This window comes from Puccinia triticina, chromosome 4A (genome assembly GCF_026914185.1).
Source record: "Puccinia triticina chromosome 4A, complete sequence".
Taxonomy (NCBI): domain Eukaryota; kingdom Fungi; phylum Basidiomycota; class Pucciniomycetes; order Pucciniales; family Pucciniaceae; genus Puccinia; species Puccinia triticina.
The window spans coordinates 7,269,693-7,290,621 of NC_070561.1; the positions used below are offsets into that span (position 1 = coordinate 7,269,693).

The 20,929-nt window shown below is 45.9% G+C and overlaps 4 protein-coding genes across 4 annotated transcripts; 3 read left to right on the forward strand and 1 right to left on the reverse strand.

The window, feature by feature from the left end:
* Positions 1-12,045: 12,045 nt before the first annotated feature.
* PtA15_4A775 (uncharacterized protein) lies at positions 12,046-12,246 on the forward strand (the record flags this gene model as incomplete). Its single annotated transcript, XM_053168693.1, has 1 exon — positions 12,046-12,246. One exon carries the CDS (start codon positions 12,046-12,048, stop codon positions 12,244-12,246), a length of 201 nt encoding a protein of 66 aa, XP_053019877.1.
* A 2,478-nt stretch (positions 12,247-14,724) lies between these two features.
* Positions 14,725-17,033, forward strand: PtA15_4A776 (uncharacterized protein; the record flags this gene model as incomplete). Its single annotated transcript, XM_053168694.1, has 13 exons — positions 14,725-14,848; positions 14,916-14,975; positions 15,041-15,199; positions 15,272-15,319; positions 15,397-15,483; positions 15,559-15,624; positions 15,685-15,780; positions 15,852-15,917; positions 15,992-16,144; positions 16,234-16,302; positions 16,392-16,544; positions 16,625-16,747; positions 16,834-17,033. The coding sequence occupies 13 exons, from the start codon at positions 14,725-14,727 to the stop codon at positions 17,031-17,033; spliced, it is 1,404 nt and encodes a 467-aa protein (XP_053019878.1).
* A 306-nt stretch (positions 17,034-17,339) lies between these two features.
* PtA15_4A777 (uncharacterized protein) lies at positions 17,340-17,720 on the forward strand (the record flags this gene model as incomplete). Its single annotated transcript, XM_053168695.1, has 3 exons — positions 17,340-17,419; positions 17,488-17,536; positions 17,634-17,720. The coding sequence occupies 3 exons, from the start codon at positions 17,340-17,342 to the stop codon at positions 17,718-17,720; spliced, it is 216 nt and encodes a 71-aa protein (XP_053019879.1).
* Positions 17,721-18,697: 977 nt separating this feature from the next.
* PtA15_4A778 (uncharacterized protein) lies at positions 18,698-20,521 on the reverse strand (the record flags this gene model as incomplete). Its single annotated transcript, XM_053168696.1, has 3 exons — positions 18,698-18,715; positions 19,107-20,278; positions 20,395-20,521. 3 exons carry the CDS (start codon positions 20,519-20,521, stop codon positions 18,698-18,700), a joined length of 1,317 nt encoding a protein of 438 aa, XP_053019880.1.
* Between the last annotated feature and the right edge of the window lie 408 nt (positions 20,522-20,929).

Consider the following 20,929-nt stretch of genomic DNA (forward strand, 5'->3'; position numbering starts at 1 on the left):
TATTTTACCTGGCAAATCACAGGCTATTGAGGCTGTTGAAGGCGGGTAAAATTCTAATATGTAATTTAAAGCTGGGGAATCTCTTTTTGGGCGGAGAAAGGGCCCTTTTTATAGCCTAGGCAGGCCTCCAGGGGCGCCCAGGGGACAGGGGGACACTTGTGGGCGCATTCTGAGGCAATTTGTTTGCGCTAGAAGGCGCTGTTGGTCGTGGAACCTTGGGGCTTGGATATAAGGGTTGCCAAGGACCATTTACAGAGGTTCTACGTGTTTTTACACATGCTTTACACATCATAGGGGCTGGTTTGGGGGTTCTGTGACGCTTGTTTCCGTGGAAATGTGCCACAGAAGGTACTAGAACTAGCTTCTGTGCACTTGTACACGTGCAAGCAGTGCTTTATACATGTTCTGGAGGCTCTTATTAAATGCTCTAGTTCATTTGACCCCTTCTACATATTTACTACAGTTGTAATTTACGTGTAGTGAGGCTTGGGAGAAGCTGGGGCGCTTTCTAGTCTCTCCTGAGCACGCTGCAACAGTTCTTTTCAGTCTAAAATGTTTTTATACTGAATGACGTGGTAATTACATCTTGTTTGGTGATTAATTACATATGTACAAGACATATAACACATGTAATATTGCTATTGGGGCGTATTCTGGCCCATTCTCACTTACTGGTAGCCTGAGCGCTTTGGTTGCGGGCTGATTTATGCAATATGCATGTATGTACAACATGCGCGCAGGCTTGAGCTCTAGGCAACAGAGCACGCGGGCTTGGGTGCGCCACACAACAAATAAAGCCATCGTCTAAACTATACACAACACCTCAGTTACGTCACTGAAACTGGGTGTATGCATATGTACTTAGATATATAAGCATACAAGTGCATTCACACGGGGCGTGATGCACTTGCTTAAACTTTGAAGTTAGTTTACACAAGGAAGGGATAATAATTAAGGGTACGTGTAAGTGAGGTACCCTAGGTTATTTTACCCTTAGAATCAGAATCTTCTATAATATTTTACTTATTAATTACACAAAGTTAAGTAATTAATTATTTATATATGTATTCAATGTTTTTGCGTAGTTTTACATATGTAAGAGTAATAATGTCTATTTCATATGTAAAACTACTTTTTATATTTTATTTGTATATTGTCACGGTGGCTCTGCCATAGTAGCCAGCTGACATTTGCGTACCCCCTTTTCCGCCCATGTACCCGGTTTTTTTCTACTCATTTCTACGCAACGCAAATAATATCAAAATTCATCTAAAATGATGAACATAATTATCATGCAATCAGAATTTCAAAAAAACTATTTTTTAATTAATTAATTAATTTTCTCATACCCCCTTTTCTGGGGTACATAATAAGGAATAAATTTTTTGTCTGTTCTTGGGTACTGTACAGATCAGAAAGGTCCTCCAACAACACATGGGAATGTTTCATATTGATCTGCAAGATGCAAATTCCAGATTGGACAAGTTTGGCTTGGACAAATTCCACCATGTTCTTGGTGAGCTTGAGTGATTCAAGGATCTGTTTGATTTCAATAGGGCAACAGGTGGCAGACATCATAAGTAACAGAGTTCCATTGGTTTCCAGCAGGCTGCCACCTAGTCCACTGTATCCTGGTTGAAAGAATCCACACTCCATGTGTTTTATATGGGGCGGAAGCCCTTTTGATTTGCCACTGGCAACAAGGCCCCACACATACATCATGTGTGCTTCATTCACAACAACCAAGCACAGGCAACTTTGAAACTTCAAATTGAAATATATGTTGCAGAAGATTTTGCTGTTGAGGAAGGCTTCTGGGCTCTGTTGCCCAAGAATTCATCAGTGGTCAGTTTGTATTCCACACTATTTTTAGCCCTAAAGTTTAGTGTAGCGTCAAAAAGCGCCAGCATTTTTTGAATAGCATTGGCGCGCTGTTTGCGCCGCTACGTTGCGCCAATTTTCAGCGGCGCTAACAGCACACCAATTTTTGTTTAGCGTTAGCGCTCCACTAAATTGCGCTAAGGCACTTTAGTGGGAAAAATGATTTTTTGGGGGGCATGCTAAATGCACCCCAAGTTTTTACTTCATGTACACCAACAAAAAGGGGTACACTACTGGGTACACCAACAAAATTGGGGTATTCTTGATTACACCCCAATCTTCAAGGGGTACCCACCTGGCCACCCCCAAAAAATTGGGGTGCTTGCATCAAAACTCCAAAAGAGCTTAGATATTGGGGTGCAATCCAATTTACCCCAAAAGAGATGGTGTACATGAGGGGCGCACCCCAAACACACTTCTGGAGGCGGTCATTGAGGGCAGGTGGACTCCGATCAATGCCCGGCACAGACTGACCGTTAGGGAGTTGCTACTCCCACCTCCCCTTGGTGACCGGCACATACTGGGCATTGAGAGGAGGTGGACTCTCCTTGGTCGCCGGTACCTGACCGACCCAGACCGGTCATTGAGGGGAGTAGCAACTCCTCTCAATGGCCAACCCAGACCAGTCAGCGAGGGGAGTTGCTACTCCCTTCAAACCGGTCATCAGGGGAAGTAGCAACTCCCCTCAATGACCAACGCTAACCAATCATCAAGGGGAGTTGATACTCCCCTCAATGACTGGTCTCATTGAGGGGAGTTGATGCTCCCCTCAATTACTGGTCTCATCGAGGAGAGTTGATACTCCCCTGGTCTCATCAAGGTGAGTAGCAACTCCTCTCAATAACCAACCCAGACGGATCATGAAGGGGAGTCGCTACTCCATTTGATGACTGACAGAGACCGGACATCAAGGGGAGTTTCAAATCCCCTTGTTGATCAATTGGTGTTGGTCATCAAGGGGAGTAGCAGTCATTGAGGCAAGTTGCTACTCCCCTCAATGATCGGCTGGTGCTGGTCATCAAGGGGAGTTGCTACTCCCCTCAATGTGCGGTCTGTCCCGGCGATTGAGGGAGTCCACCTCCTCTTGATACCCGGTTTGTGCCAGTCACCGAGAGGAGGTGGTACTCCTTTCAATGACCGGTCTGTGCCGGGGATCAATGGGATGAGCAACTCCCCTTGCTGACCGGTCTTTGCGCCCGGGCATTGAGGGGGGTTATTCTCCTTGATGACCGGCACACCAGTGGTTGAGGGGAGTGCACATACCGGTCTTCCCTCTTGGTGGCGCCCGGTGCGACAAGTCGGGCTGGGTGCCGGATATGTACAGTACATCTGGGGTGTGAAGGGGCTCACCCCTATCACAGGGTATCAGATTGGAGTGCAGGGGGTTTGCAACCCATTATGATGGGGTTTCATGGTCATGTACACCATAGATTTCACTTGTTTTTGGGCACCCTGTGGCTCATCCCAACCTCCATGCGGTATGAGGTGCTGTACCCCATCTTCACAGGGGTGTGTAGGTGTACACCACGGGTTGTGCTGAATGTACATGGGACATACCTTTTGACATGTCCCTGAACATCCAGCTCTTGCAGGGCACAAAACATCCGGAGGATATTACTCTTCATGATGGATGCAGATGTATCGTTAATTAAGTATCCTCCGGATGTTCTCTGAGCATCCGCTCAATGGTATGTAAATGTCCATCGGACATCGGCAACTGTCCTTGCTTTGCCAAAAATCTTAGCCCAGCTGGCACAGCAGGGCTTCAGAGGTCGCAGGGTTCTCACAAGGGCAGGCTGTGGAGCGACCAGTGAGCAGGCAAGGAGCAGGGCAGAGAGATGAGGCGAAGTGATTGATTGGAAGTGGGAAGACCATGGGTTGAACCCACGTCCTCAAGGGGCGCAGGCAACCGGGGAACAAGGTGCTTGCCAGATGTGCCATGACATCAATACTATGGACCCCACACACTATACTAAACTACTAGAATTGGGACCAAACATCTTTTGGATACTCTGGCTGGAGTATCCAAGGGATGCTTGAATTTTTGGACTGGCAAGATGTCCATTGGACATTCTAAATTGGGAGTGTCCAATGGACAGAAATTTGAAATGTCCAATGGATGGTTTTGAATGCCAAGCATCACTTGGACGCTTCTGGAAATGTCCAAGTGATGCTCAGTGCATGTTACGTCCGCTGGATGCTTCCCGGGCATCCTCTGGATTCTTCTCAATCAGAAACATCCACGGGATATAGCACATTTGCAGAAAGCTGGGCACAAAGTGGCCCCTCCTGCAGGGAGGAACTTGCATATTATCCCCCAATTTCATAGGGGAGCAGAAGATAAAAATTGGCTGTAAGGTATTTTAACTTTTTGATAGCTACACCTCCCAAGGTCTGAGCCGCAGCTTTCTGACCCTTTGACATCTTGTCTACAATTCTGTTTCCTCAGAATTTTTGTATCACCATCAATGTATTTTTAATAAATTTTTGAAAAGTGACTTCTCAAGAAATGGATCTGCACAAGGATTCATGAGGGCCAGGCTGTATTGCTTGTAGATCCTGTGGACCAAAAAATCTGCATGCTTTCTAGGTTGTATTTAAATTCTTGACACATTGTATGTACATAAGCTGAGATCACCACCGTGCTTCCCTCTGGCCAAATGCAAATTCACACATGGATCTTCCAAACTGAAGACATGGTTTGGAATCTGGTTTTGCAGCCTCAACCTAGATTCCTCGACACTTTTTTCACTAGGGATTGCAGTCTTTGGATTGAGAGGCTGGAACTGGTGTCAACATTTGTGCATTTATCAAGGCTACAAGACTGTCTATTCATTTTTCTGTTATTGTTTTTATTACACTTCATAGGGCTGTTTTTGTATTTTTTGCACTGAATATCACTTCTGATCCCGCCAAAATTGTGGGATAGCAAGTAAGCCTCTCCTATGGAGAGCGCTTGGCGCGGGTCCCCCGGACCTCCGTTTGAGTGGCTTTGTTAAGCTACGGGTTTACGGAGACAAGGGTGGATGCTCTATAAGACTATACCAAGCTTGATTCCTAAGGCTCCGGGTCCATTTTTATGGTTCAAAGGGAAGGTTATGATTCAAGAGGACTCTCCAATGACCCGTTATCAAAGGCAAGCCATCATGTTATGTTCATATACGCTATAATACCCTATATATGCCAACCAGAGATTTCCCATTTTCTGGAAAAAAAAATTGCAGCATTTCCCCGCCTGAAGGCCTCCATAATGAGCCTGAAACTCCGGAGCCTTGCCGTTCTTTTGCTCTCAAAGCCCATCTATTTATATTCTTTTCCTCTTGCCTTGAGTGCATGTTACATTACCTTTTTCTCCACTCAAATCATCATTTCCTCTTTGTTCAATGCAATCTATTGTTTCCTCACCTCCAACTCTTGACATTGCTTTTTGTTTTCCTTCTCACAAAAACACCTCCTCCTTTACGTTTTGTTTAGCCGATGTGGAACTACTCTTGGGATGAATAGAGCTGGAGAGGGAATGGTGCTTTAATGGGCTGCCTCTCTGGGAACAAGAAAAAGATATAAGAGTGTGGACTCTTATGGAAAGGTGTGGCTATAGAGGATTCTTGAGGTATGTCTTGAGGGTTACTTTTCTACTAATCTAATATTTTGTACACAGATAACAAGCTTGTCCAATCTGATTTATTGGCATAAGCAAGGCTAATGATAGGTGACCAGTGATCTGAATTACTTTGACAGGATCTGATGGGGAACAAATGAAGAGGAAAACAACCCAGTTTATATACACAAGAAAGAGGAGCCATGAGGAAACAAGGATAACCTGAAGGGAAGCATAGAACATTCTACTTCTATAGGATGAAACAGCCATGTGGTCAGAGTAGTGGGTCAAGGAGTCACATGATGGTGTAACAGTGGGTGGGGATGATGCCATCTTCTGGGGGCTATGGTGCAATCTTCCTAGTTGGAGGAGGGGATATGTGAGACATAACAGGGGTAGAATATTCTATGATCTAAGATAGGAGGAGTTAGGTGTTTCAGGAAGTGTTTCAGGAAGTAATAATGTAGGGATCCAAGATAGGAGGAGTCAGGCGTTTCAGGAATTGTTTCAGGAAGTAATAATGTAGGTGAGGTTTGGGGCTATGTCTAGTATAATGTGTACCATGTTGGGTTTGGAGGGTGAAGGGTTTCAAGGGTGCTTATACATCTTTGAGCACATGGTTCTAAGGAAACACTAGAAGAAGAGGGTAACATGTGATCTGGGTAGATGTTTGAGACTAGGGAGAGGGTTTATCCAAGAGAGGGGAAGTGTGGGAAGAGGGAACACTATTATCCAGGGTATGACCATTGAGTGGGGATGTTGAGGGCCTTGGGCTTTGCTGACAAGGGGGCCAGAGGTATGGGATTTAGTCTTGAGGTGTGACAGCCTTGTGATTGATGGTTGCTGGTTTTCTGGTTAGATCAGGATTGGCTTACCACACTGATTCAAGCAATTTCCCTGCTCTATACTCCTACCATTTCAAGCATTTTCCCTGCCCTAATCTCCTACCCTTTCCTTTCCCGACCCGGAACCGCGCACCAAATTGCTCTACTCACGACCTACATCAGGTCACATTACCTTATCCTCCCCAACCAGGATGACCTCCGCACGTTATCTCACCTTTGTTATCTGATTTCCTCAAAATTTGACCCCATATGTATCCATGTTTGTTTTTTGGGACTGTTGCCAATTCAATTCTTTCACATTCCCATCCTCCACTCTCTCGAATTCACCCCGCCATCTGATTAAAACTTACAAATCTATTTCACAAACATTTCAGAAGGAGAACAATACTACACCACGGATGCAAAACTCCAAAGGTTGTTCAAAGGTGCTTTGAATGAAGTTCAAAGGAAAATCAATTCAGTTGGGACGTCACCAACTGGGTCAAAATCAAAAATCTCGCATATTGTCCAAACAATACTTGAGTTTTTTTCAAATGCTTGTTTAAAAAGATGGATTAATTCCCATTCAAAGTTTCTTCAAACTGAAATCTTAAAAGTGCGTCCGTGGTGTATTTGAGACTCCTGCTCATACAGTGCCCCCCATGACTTCTCAACTACCCCTACAGGGGGGTTCCAAATTTTGGAGATTTTTTTTCCAAAAATTATTTTAAAAGTGGGCTGATGCTGGGCTCTTTTTGGCCCATTTTTTGATGCAAATGTCACATTTCACCAACCAGACCTGGTAACATGCATGATAATAGTCCAAATTCATTGAAATTTCACTGGACTTGCTGCCAACAGAGCAATGAAGAAATATTCTTCACATTGCCACATTCCAAAGAGCTCACTGATGGATATGGCAATCATCAATAACTAAGGAGGTGCATATTTACATAAATACCTACACTTGTAGTATGTACGTACATAGATAATTTAGTCTCTAAATACATAATAAATATTACATAAGTCCACAGTACATGTCTGTAGCCACATACTACGGTCTTAAAACCAGCTGTTCCAAATTTTGCATCTGAAAAAAATGAGACTTTTTTTTGAGGCATTGCACAGACTTCAAAGTTATATTTTTGAGTTCTCCTACGTCTGTCGGGCTCAAAAATGTATAGTTTACATGTGATACATGTTTGGTGACTTTGAACACATTGTTCAAAGTTCAAATTTTTTTTGCAGGTGCGGGGTAGTTGAGAAGTTGTGGGGGGCACTGTACATGTCCGAGGTCCTAAGAGTTCTGAAAATCTCCAAACTGTTGCCGCAGTACAACATTCAACGTTCCGCGCAGCTGCTGAACACCTAGGACTACTTGCATCAGATGAGCACTATGCTACCTGTCTTCAGGAGGCTTCTCTGTGGATGTTAGGCGCTGGTTTAAGAGCTCTATTTTGCATCATGCTGGTCCACAGCCCCCCAGCAAACCCTCAACGGCTCCTCAATCAGTTCATAGACATATTAGGCGACGATTCAAAGTAGAGCCTCAGATATAGTCCTGGAGGCATCGAGCCCACTGCCGAGAACTGCATTTCTCTAACTAAATACCAAATTGAGGCCCAGTTAAAAAAAAAATTGAAGTCACTTGAAGAGGTTGGCTTTCTGGGCACTAACCATTCTTTATGGCCTCAACTTGGGCGCATTTTTTCGTCCAAGAAGCTTTCAAATTATAATCCAGCTGAGGGGTATGAGGAGAAATACTCAAAACTTACACCTGAGCAACACGATCTGTAGACCACATCATCAAACAAACCAACAGGAAGGAACCCTGGACAGTCTATATTGATGGCCCTGGAGGAACCGGCAAAACTTTTGTCCACAACACTCTGATTGATTATTTCAAACTGTAGAGGTCTCAGGGTGGCCGCTGTTGCTTCTTCTGGAATTGCATTGTTGGTCCTGCACAATGCTACCACTGCCCATGCTTGATTCAAGATACCTCTCAAAATCAATTCGACCTCTATTTGCATATGGGAGTTGCAATTGGCACTTTGCCAAGAATTATCTGAAGTTCAGATTATATTATGGGACAAAATATCAATGCAGAACCGGCTTTCCGTCGAAGCTGTTGACAGATCTTTTCAAGACTTGAAGAAAATGGACATTCGTTTTGGCGGAATAAGGGTCATCTTTGGAGGTGATTTTTGTCAGACTCTGCCTGTTGTGAAAATGGGTGATATGCTGTCACAAGGGAAACTATGCATGCTAAACTCTCCCCTATGGAAAAACGTCAAAAAATTCCACTTGAGGCGCAACATCCAATTGTTGGGCTCAGGTGACCAGCCCCTTGAACGAGGCACTGTTCAGTTCAATTAATGGCAGCTGAACATAGGAGAAGGTACTACACAGAGGACTTGGTTGATTGAAGTCCATTGCCCTTTGGCACTCTGTTCAGAAACCACTCAATCCCAGCTCTATCATCCCACATCATTAGATTCATTTACGGGGACTTGATGGTCCATAAACACCCATTTTTGGAACAATTCTTGACAGGATATTACAAAAGCAGTTCCATAATCACACCCCTCAATAAATATGTGAAAACAATCAACAAGCAGTACCCAAAACTCCTTTCTACCAATTGTTTCATATCCGTTTCAATAGATCAAATGACCGATTTGACTGAGAAGGCTCTGCCAGAAGAATATTTGAACAAAATCAATGTACCAAAATTTCCTGAAAACAAACTAGAATTGAAAGTTGGACAGCCCTTAGTACTACTCCGGAAATTGTGCTTGGATGATGGTTTGGCAAATGGAACTAAATTGTTGCTCCTCAATATTGAATGGATGGTGCTAAGAGTCAAGGTCCTTACAGGCACGGAAACTGGGAAGATTACAGCTTTACCTCAAATTAAGCTCAAATACAAACCTGACATGGAATTTTCCTGTTCCTTCACGCGATTTCAATTTCCTGTGGTCAGCGTATTTGCTATGACTATCAAAAAGTGCCAAGGACAGTCCTTGGACCATGTCAGGGTCTTTGCACACGGTCAATTGTATGTGGCATTATCAAGAGCCACCTCCGTCAGTGGATTGGGTGTGGCTTATGTACCAGAGGAAGATAATGAGTTCATCACCAATGTTGTAAACATCGGCCTTCTTTCCTCCCACTTAAGTCCTTGAACCATAATAAATTCACATTTCTCCTCTTACTATTCAATGCATTCTGCCCACATATCTTCAGCCTGTAGCATGAACATTGTTCAACTCTTTTCAACTTTAAGATGATTATTGGGTTTTTGCCAAGGTCTGTTATCATTGATGTTGCTGTGCTGAGATTCACATTTGTCTTAATTCAGTAGTAAATAACACTAACCCAGAAGACATTCTGTCAACTTTTTGACACACATAGAGTAACCAGTGTTGATATGAATTTTTGGAAGAATGGCCGGTTCAGGGCAGAAATCCTATACAAGTGCTTCAACATTGGTATATACAAGTGCTTCAACATTGGTATATACAAGTGCTTCAACATTGGTATAAGTCTGTCATAGCTTGGCATGGTCTATACCAGCATTAATGGGCCTGACTTTTTCACAAGGAAAATTGTTCAGGACATAGAAATTCTACAACATGATTCCTGAGATAATATCATGCCTGTGCACTTAAGATGTGCACAATTTCCTTTTTTGATTGAGGCGCTCAGGTTTTAAGCCTTTGTTTATTTATAAGTTTTCATTTAGAAGCTCAAACCATTTCCTGTTTCTTGGATCATCTTTGTGTTCTGCGGCGCAGCCGCGATTTCCCTAGTCAATTGTCCGAGCTTAACTAGGCCTCAGCGGGAGCGGGAGCGAGGAGCTGTCCACGCCAGTGGAGCAGGCAACTCCCGCGTGATGAGTTTTCCGATTTGGCCTGAAAACCCTCTTTTTTTGCTTTATCCTCCTGTAGCCACTTCCCTTTTCACTCCCACCCAATTTCCTTCTCTGACAATGAAGGCCTTCTTCTTGTCTTTCTTTTGATGTTATGTATCCTGTTGTACTGGTCCTCACTGATTTTATAATGATTTTTGAAAACTGTCTGTTTTCATCTCGAGTTACCGGTTCTGCATTAGCTGGTCCCGCATTGTACCTCTTTGATTTTTGATTCATAAGCCAATAAGAGCAACCGCATCGGTGCGGGGCGGGAGGGGCGTCTTCGCCACCAGCCACAGCGCCCACCAGAGGACTTGGGTTAACTGAGTACCTCGCGGGGCCCAGCCTCTGCCTCGGGTACTCGAAGCACTGAACCGGGGAGTAGTGTAATTTGGGCGATACACAGCAAAAAAACCTCAGCTGGCAGGGAGGAGGTGGAAAAATTGAGGGGATGGACCCTTGTATGTATGCACTTATGAATAAGTCAGGGTATGTCCCAACGCAAGTACCTTGGGATTCTTCAGCCCAGATCTTCCTGGGTGCTGCATTCCCCAGCTCAAGAAGTCCTGAACTGATCATCCTGTGTTTCTTCGCCATTTTGTAGTACCGATACCCCCGTTCGACCCCCACCGGCCAGCGGAGTCATGTGGTACACGGAGCACGGTGTCCTGAGATTTGGTACGCTCCTGCAGATTTGTCAAAACTCACAGTTGAAATCCAATCGAGGAAAAATACACGGCTAAGGGTGTGGTTGACGACCCTGTGCCCACCTTTTATGATTGCCCAGTTCAGCCAGCTTGATAGCGCATATGCCAAGTTATGCCACCCTGTAGAGTTTTTCTTATGGATTCTGACATACTTTGCTTTTCCTGTTGTCTATCAGGTTCACCAATCGGCCGCTCATCGGATAAGCGCCCATGGTCTCTCTGCCGCTAAATCTATGACTAGTCTGCCGGGCTGGCGCGTCCTTCGAGGCGAGTGAAATGTCGCTTGACCTCCGTGGAGTTGTTTTCTTCCTTCAAGCGGTTGACGGGAAAAATGTTGGTACAACCCCGCAAAGTCGAACTGCCTCAGTTGATCATATAGGGACCTCAAAAAGTGCATTAGGAAACTGGTCACTAACCTGGTTTTTTTTTGTTTGTTTTCTAGATAAAAGTCTGCCCACACGTCCACGTCAATTCACTCAGACGGCCAAAAAGTGATTGTTGATTCTGTAAACACGCTCTCGAGCTTGCGTATCTTGCATGGATGTTGATTATACCACGGGTCACGAATGCCAGAAATTGGGGAAATTTATAGGCCCTGGGTTATTATCGCATGCCACACTCGTCCCTGGAGTGCTATGCAGGAGTGTCAGCAAAGGATCAATTGGAGTCGCGAAAAAGAGGATAAATAATTTCAGCTCTCATCATGTAGGGTGTGAAAAAATCTCAAATGAAATCATTGCAATGAAAAAACATTATAAGAATTAACTGCCTCAATGTTTTGCGTCCAAGGACCTGTCGGGAGTGGACCCAATCTCCCCGCAGAGTGTCAATGAAGATTGGTATGTTTTCATTCAATTCGGCCACTTAGTAAGAGATTTTAATGTTTCGCGTCTAAGGATCTTTCGCAAGTCGATTTGATTTCCCTACGGAGTGTACTTCGTTGAAGTTCAGTATGCTTCCTTTCAATTTGGCCCTGTTGTGAGAAAGTCTGCCTGACGTGAAGGTCCGGAGCATAGAGACACGAGCCTTGTCTTCCTCTTGTCGGTGGGTCTCAAATCACTCAAATCAAGCCTGCCTGTTCTACAAACTCAGCAGATAATCAAAATCGCGTTGGGAAACATGAAGGTGCGTGGTCTTCCCGAAGCCAATCCTTTCACCTCAGCATTACGATGTGCCGACAAGAACAAGGCAGTGATACATCACCCCAATGTTGATATGATCCGGGAGTTGAAGGAAACACTGGATAATTGGCGTTCTCGAATGACCGGATTTTATGAAGATGCCTACAACGTCACTCTACCGCCCGAAAACAGATTCTGAGATGTCAAACCTAGTGCGGAGAAACCAAAACAGTAAGCTCAGTGTTCTTGCTTTCGATTTGCTTTCCGAATCGCAGTAAGGGATCCCTGCCGTGCTCGAGGTAAGACACGAAGAGGTTTGAAGCCTCCGACTCCAAGCTTGGTCTCCTTGGGTTGAAAGAAAGGCTTGAAGGTACGATAATCACTGCCACCAGTCCGGCCAATTAAGAATCGAACCTGCGATATGACAATCAAGCCAAGAAGATCTAGAGCAAGTGGGTTGTAAATCAGGACCTCAATGTTAAACTAATCCGGCCATTCAAGATAGAAATCGATACTTTGCGTTCTCGGATCACGGAAGGTCACAGCCAAAGGACATGTGATTTCAGACTAGCGCCCGAGGAACAGTGCGTCAAACATCAAGCCAGCAGCTGAGAAATCTTGATTTTCAGCAAAGCCGCGTTGAAGAAGATAGGAACAGTCGAGTAATCTTGTTTGTTCTTGACTTCCAGTGTCGATGAATGACCGGCCGCTGAGCCAGTCACACATCAGTAAGTGTCTTTCTGTACCTTCGTGAGAGCTTGGCTAGCGAAGGAATCACCAGCATCAATGAAACCGTTGGCTGGATGGATGCGCAGGCGCAGGAAGATTCCTACCGGGCAAAGGGGAATAAAAATGACTGTGGTTGTGGAAGTTGGTCGTGGTGGAACCTCGGTTCGCGCACGTATGTGATCTTATAAGAATGTATGTTAACCGCGCCATGGACTGACTTCCTACAACCCGCTAGATCACTTCAAGCCCTCAGCTTTTACATGAAAGGGTTAGGACGTTCGTATCGCAGGTGCGAAAACACCAGCATCAGGCCAATGAACAATCAATGTCTGAATGCAAATGCAAGACTTGTGCATTGCGGCACACTCGGATGGTTCATGTCTGTGATCGTGCGTCAATGTGGCTTCACCACGTCCCAAGCCACATTTCGGACTAACTGCTGGCTTTCTACACCTCAACAGATCCTTGACCCCCAGACCGCAAATTTAGGTGAATGGGAAGTGACTGCTTCACCGGGCCTACTTAACGCGCGCATCATGACCAGCGCTGCTCCACAACACACTGTATCAAATGCGCAAGGACACAACACCACATGTAAACTGTTATCATTAAAATCATGATCCACAATCGGACAGCATATTGCATGGACTTGTGCAGGGAGTTAACTTTTCATCAAGCCCTTTGTACTTTCAATCAATTTTTTTGCATCACTGACTCTTTGTAAATACTTCACCTAGAAAGTTTGTAAACATGCCCAATACGATATCCAACAAAATTTCTTCTTTCGTGCCGGCTGCAGCCGCTGAACTCACCTCGTAAAGAATACAAACAAACACAAAAAAACAATGCAGTGCAGTGCTTCCCGCGACCAAAAATAAACATCCATAGTAACATGATCCGAGTACCCTGCCTCCTTGGTTCTCTGTATTGGTGGTGGTTAGATGTTGGCTAGCCAGCGGCTGAGTTGGTATGTATTTCTGATGTTAAATAAAGTTTAGGCCTGTGCTATTTTGATGGAAATTCAACAAACAGTGGCCGGAAAGTATCGCTTCCCAAAACATACTGCTTACATGGCACGGCCAAAACCTTCCTCCTTAGCTCCCTCCGCCAGGTTTATTGAAGCCTATTGCAGCCCTCATTTGACGCAGAGCTCTACACCAGCTAAGGGAATTCAAAGCACATAACCCATGACTGGATAGCTAGCTTCCCAAATGGCTGGAAATTTCCTCTCCTCAGCAGCAGCAACATCAGGACTAGGCGCAACCAGGGGACAATCTTTGCACGCCTTCCCCGAGTAATGATGGACCATTCAGCGAACATACAGGACGCCCTCCAAGTATTGTATTGCAGATCCCCTCAGGCCGGACACATACACAGTAGAGCGAGTCACCGAATAAGATTGCACTGCCCTCTTTTTTTTCCCTACGGCGATCGGTAGATGTTCAACAGCCAGTATCTATCTCTTTGTGTATTTCACTGAACAAAAATGAGCATTTTGTTTGGAGTTAGAGCCGGCGACTTCTGTTCTCCTAAAAAAACAATTTGACGATTCTCTCCGGCACAAAGGCGCTGATGGTCACCGCCCGAGGGTTCTTCTCTAGGCTCAGGTCCTAACATCTATCTCCCCGCGGCCAAAGAAAGAGGTAACTCTACTGCGAAACTGGGAGAAGCAAAGGCTCAGGGGAGATGGATATCTGGTCTTCGTCTATAAAAAAAGGCACAGATCCGCTGGCAATCTGATTCTCCCCACCCACCTCTTCCACAGTCGCTGAAAGCCACATCCTCCTTACCCTCAGATATAACCCCCATAAATCCAATCAATCCTACCCTTAATCACTGAGACTAAATGAACCACTCTGGCTATGTTGAACACTACCACTGTAATCCCTCAGACGGGTCCACATCTATATCCGCAGAGGACGGTCAGTTTGAGGGCCCTTCTCAGCCAATGAACCAGCGACTCCCTGCGTATTTCACCGTACCAGCACCGGCAAACCCAGCTGAACTGATCCCGCCGATGGCACCGGGGACAAATGCTCGTTTGTATAATTCTGACATTCCGCCTGAAAATGGTAAGTCCTTAGTGCTATCATGACTTCCATATCTTTGCTGATTTGCTGACTCGAATCTTTACTTCAGCCCCCTCTTTCACATATCATGGGGTCAATGGAATCTACCCCTCCTTGATAGCGCCACATCGTGAGCGTTTACATTCGTCCAGCTTTACACATTATTACTGACACGATTCATACCCTCGGCAACAGCAAACGTGCCTAGAGCAATGGCGCCGATGGGGCCCCAGACATGTTCAATTCCAGAGACAGACAACTGCGCGATTCCACTTTCATCTGAGCAGTTTTCAAAGCTTCTGGAAACGCTTTCACCCGAGCAGATTAACATCCTTGCACAAGCTTTGTTAAATGGTGAGGCGCCAATGTTCCTACTATTTCCACATTTTTGTTGACGAATTGATGTGGCTATAATCTTTACTACAGACCCCTTTCCGGGTGATGAAGTCGCGCCCTTGTCGCTGGCCCCATACCGTGAGCATTTATATCAATCTAGATGTATGCATTATGACTGACAATACTCGAGTCTCTGTGGAAACACTTCTTGTTAGCATCGGTGCCAGCAAGCGAGGCTGGATACATGGCGGCGATGGGACCGCAGGACTTCACGAACTTCGACGCATTGCAAAGATCAGGCGGTGAGTCGAACATGTTTTCATGATGACCACATCGTTATTGTTAGATTTCAGTGACTGACCTAATCTTTACTCCAGCCAATTATTTCACACCCAGCCTAGGCCACGACTCCTATGGACCCTCCCCATCACTACCTTCAGACCGTGAGCTTTCACATTTATCAAGACTTACGTATCATGGCTGATACAACTCTGTGACAACAGCATCAACACCAGCGAACCAACCTGGATCACTGGCACCGATGGCGTGGGGGCAAAATGCCCGTGACGATTTTTTGTTTCCCGCCCAGCCGCCAATTGGTGGGCGCACATTCTTCTCATGACCACCTATTGGATTGCTGTTGATACTGTCTCTCTACTTTCCTCCTCAGATCATAGCCCCAGGGCCAGTGCCTATTATCTCGTGGAAAGACCCATCGCATCGCTGCCCTCACGTGGTAATTCTTGACTTCATTCTATAGAAATATGTACATCGTTACTGAAAGAATTCTGTCGAAACTTTCAACTCTAGTGTCTCAACCGCCAAGCCGCGCGAATGGCAGCACCAGGATCGTTCAATCCGGTCCCTCCTACCTGCCGAGCCATCAGGACGCCCTTCCTTCCCGAAATACTGCCGAAGTTGGCCAGCCAGCGAGGACGGCGGGGGCCAAAGGCAAGAAACGAGGTGAATTATTCATTTCATGCCATGCTCTCAGAATCTTGATTGTAAAACCAGATAAAAGTAACTACAACTAACCCTGATTTCTCCTTCAGCCGGTGAAGCTCTAGAATCTAATGATCAGACACCCCAACAATCAACCAGAAAGAAACCCCTCAGACTAGGTGAGTCACCCATTTTGCTCCAAGTTCTCAGAAACGCGATCACAAACTTAGATAGGAGAAACTTGAACTAACTCTTGTTTTGCATTCAGGCGAAGATATTGTTGACAAATATGTGAACAGGTTACCTAATGACATATTGCAATGTGGGGAAGAAGGCTGTGGGAAACTGTATGAGAGGAAAGATTTGTGGAACCTGAGGAATCACCTTAGGACAAAGCACGGACACGATCCGAAGCCCTTGTGTTAGTTTTATCTTGCATTCATTTCTGCAGGCAAAAAAAACAGCACTCATAATTTTTGTTTTGTTTTTGACTTGTACCAGTTTGTAAAGTTTGCAATGCTGACTACAAGAATCCCAATGAGCTGGCGAAGCACATGTGGAAAAAACACAACGGGCCAGCACCAAAGCAACGGAAGACAAAGCAGAAGGCTTCAACGAAGAGGGGTATGTTCCTCTTACTCCAAACCCCTCTGGATTCCTTACTTTTTTTGCTGATCATTGTTTAATTACTTCATTCGATGATTTTCAAGAAAAATGCAAATACTTCGAGCAGTGTAAGACGGACTTCGCATGCCTGGAGAGCCAGCCATATATCGACCACTTGAAGAAAAAACACAACGTGATTCAAGTGCTAGAGGCACCCTGCAAGCGCGAAATGGTGCCTGCTTCCCACGGGCAGCATGATCCGGTCCCTGGCCCCTCCAGCCAGTCATACGACCGAATCTCTTGATCTTGTTCTTTTTTCCCCCATTTTTCCAGCCTGCTTGTGTTTTAATGCCACTTTAGTTGGAATTGGTCGTTATCTCCTCTTGTAATATGTACATAAGTGTAATATACCAGCAGGACAATTGGATCTTGATTCACATAACACATTAATACTACGCTCCAATATGGGAGAAGTGGCCCCGTCTGAGAGACTGCCAACCAGGCGTGTGTTCTCAACGCGAGTCACTAATTTCTTGCGGGGTGCTGCGGGGTGCTGCGCCTTCATCGGTGGCGATTATGTAATCCCAGGGACAGTCGTCAGTCGACTTCGATGGTCAACAGGAGCCACAGCCAGCCTCCAACCATCCTGCAAACCCAGAACGACGGCACTGACGACGATGCGCTGGGAGGGTTGGCCAGCGATAGCAAGTCTTCATCTGAGCTTACTGATCTCCACTTTCTATCTATGAATCGTACAGGCACCGAATTCTCTTCTTTTTGAATCTTAAGTTGGAATGTGTCGAGCTCGTTGGCACATAACCCTACCAATCGATTCAAACTTCCGCCAGATTAAGACCCTTCCGATCACGCTCAACTTGGAAATATCTTCGCGGCAGGCAACAAGCACGATACGGGAGGCAGCATCTACAACGGCGCCAAACAGCCCGTGTTCGATGCAATGATTAACGGCGATGATCCCGACGATCTATGAGCACTATGTAGTTACTTGAGTTGCACTTCTTGAAGAGCCGATCGATGATCATGATTGGAGACTCGTTCGACCGAAACATTGTTTCTCTGACTAGACTCATATCGCTACCGCATCCGCCCGAGCTAAACTTCCCCGTGTCCAACTGGTTCCTCACGGGTCTCGCCGTCAAGAAGGACGTCCCGTTCCTCCTGAGTCGCAAACCCATGACTCACGTTTTCACAGCAAGATGAAGACCTTATGTCTGGCCCTCCGGTGAGCCAATCTGATCGCCAAGCCCGATCTCATCATCCCCAACGCCGGCTGGGATCCAGAATATCTAGCCAGCACTCGGACGGCTCAATATTGGTAGCTGAATGTCGATCCTAGAGCTAACAAGAGCCCGGCAGGCTTGAAGAGAATCAATCTCAGCGTTGGCAATCCGTTATCATTAACCGACCCGCCTTCAAGGCAAGCACCGCCAGGCTTCTTTCCCACCGGAGGCCGGCGCGATCTCTTTCGAAGCCCAGATCTGGGGGGTGCACGGCTCGCTTCGATCCCGGGGTATTTTACAAGGGTCTCCAATTGGGGCAAAAACTGTTCGAACCGGAAGTGGAGCTCAATTCTTGCCTCTCTTAGTTGGATGTTGATAAATCTTGAGGGAGAGGTTGAGCTCAAGTGCACTATCCATGCAGGGTTGGGGAGCTTGTTTTGACTACTAGTAATTTTTCACTTTTATTGCATTGCAGGGCGAAACAATGCCAGTTTCTGGTTCCGAGGCAAACCCTTCTTCTTTTTGCACTCTGAGGCTCTGTCTCGAGTTTTATTCTTCTGTGAAACTGTAATTTTAAGATAGCTGATGCAATACTACTTTTTCATTCTCTGGAAAAATTCCAGACAGAAGAGGTACATTGTAACCAAAAAAAGTGCTTCAAAGAAAAGATGTTCAAGTGTGTAGACCAAGAGAAATACAATTATCATATTTTAGCTGAGAGAGCATGTTATGCCCATATCAACAGCTAACATATATAGCTCAGATTAGTGGCACTTCCTCAATTACTTTTCGGTAGATCCTCATGCCAGGTATCATGAGCGGGAAATGCAAAATAGTGATGTTTTTATAAGATCCTGTTGTGGGGAACATAAATACAAGGCGAACACTTGTTCTGTGGAGCAGATCTCGGAGATTTCTCCAGCAGAGATTGTAAACCAATGTTTCTCGATATGAGCTCGTCTGTGGTCTCTGCAGCCTCGACGGTTGATCAATTAGTCTTCATCCTCGTCTTCATCATCCTCGTCTTCATCATCCTCGTCTTCATCAAACTCGTCCTCGTCAAACTCGTCTTCATCAAACTCGTCCTCGTCTTCATCATCCTCGTCGTCGGAGATGCCAAAAGATCCAAAAAATACATGGGACTCGTAATCGTCATCGAGGTGTTCGAGGCCTTCTGCCTCTTCCTGCACAGCTCCAGCGGCTTTATAGAATGCATCGGTCCACTCTTCGTCCCATCTCTGAGCGTCCTGGATCTTCTGCTGCTCATCTGGTGTACGATGATCAGGGCTTGACAAAAGTGATTCCCAGTACTTGATCAAGACCCCCGAGGACTCGACAAAGCCGCCCACCAGATTCAGAAACACGTTTTTTATCTGGCGTTCACTGGATGGCCATCCTGTCATCGTATGGACAAAGTCGTCTATGAAATCGCCAGTATCCTTGGTATCGCTGAGCAACTCCCTCAACTGAGCCACCTCGATCTGCATCGATCCGCCGATGAAAATCAGTGGCGTACTACTCCTGAGTCGCGAGAACTTGTTGAAGTATATCCGACATAGCTTGACGACCGGGATCGTGAGTTGACAGAACTTCTCCCCCGTGGGACTCAAGCTGCCGATCAGATCCCGCTCGAGGACCCGAAGCAGGTAGTCTAACAAATCGTCGATCGCTACGATCAACTCTTCCCATTCTTCCTTGGCCATTTCGATCAAAGGCTTCCCAAGCCATTCTACGATCCCGTCAATCTCGCCGAGTATCCCCGCAGCGGCTTGATAAACTTCGCGCCATTTCTCGATCATCGAGCGGTCTTGGCCCTTCGACGAAGTTGCAAATCTGAACTCAATGAAAAACGATTTGGATGCGTGTAAGAACAATCTGAGTTCGGCGTTGAGGAGGTGTTTAACCATGTGTTTGATCTTGTTGGTACTGAACGGGGTCAACTCTTGTATACGTGGGTTATCCTCTGCTGGCCCTCTGAGGCTGAGAAATTCATGTTCGCCGGCATAAATGGCGCCTATCACCAGATCGATTTGCTCTAAAATGTTATCAATCTCTACCAAATGCTCCAGAATTTGATCATACCACGCTCGAAAATCGCCCTGAGTGGCCATCCTGGGGTCCATCGCGAGCGTTAACGACCACATCCGCTCCTTCAACCGGGGTAATAAGTTCTGGCGCAGATGGTACGAAGTTTCGTTTCGCGAACGGCCAACATTATCGTCCCTGCTTCGCATCCCTGTAAACGCGGTCCGGGCACCATGATCCATCAGTCGTTTGAGAAGGTGTTGTATGATCCTTTTTATGAGCTCTAAAAGTTTTCATGAGACAAGAAGCATTCCGTTTCAGTCATCATCATCTATTTTACGATTTGTACGACTGCTAGAGATATTTAGGATCGGAAAGAGGTAGGTAGTCAACACTCACCCTGGTATTCGTCTTCCGACTTTCCTCCAGCATTCTTCGCCCGAAAATCACGGACCATTTGCGCCGCAGGATTGATCGTCTCCGGTTCAGCCATCGCGCGTCTCCGTTTCGGCGCTCGGTTGACCATTGTAATTTCTTTTGTTGAATTCGTGGTATTTGGTAGGCATCCGTCGGCCCGAGCTCCGACGATGTCTCGGATAAGGCACCCGGCTGGTGTCACGGGGTCTCTTCCCGGGGTGCCACCACCCGGAGTATGTACGCCTCGGGACGGCTTGCAAACCCCGAAGCCCCGTGGCTTGGGAAGAGGGGAGATGATGTCAAGACTCAAGAGTTGATTCTTTTTCTTTTGCACTAAGGTTTTTACATTCAACGATTGAGGTCGAATCCCGCCGGCACTCACCTCTGCGCTACCTTTGGGCTGGCTGGGCTTTTGGTGCCATTTCTGATTAAGGAAGCACAGTGGCGCTCTCAGCGCAGTAAGCGCAGTAGCGACAAAAATTCCTCAAGATGCCAAAAACCAAAGGTGTTTTTACCA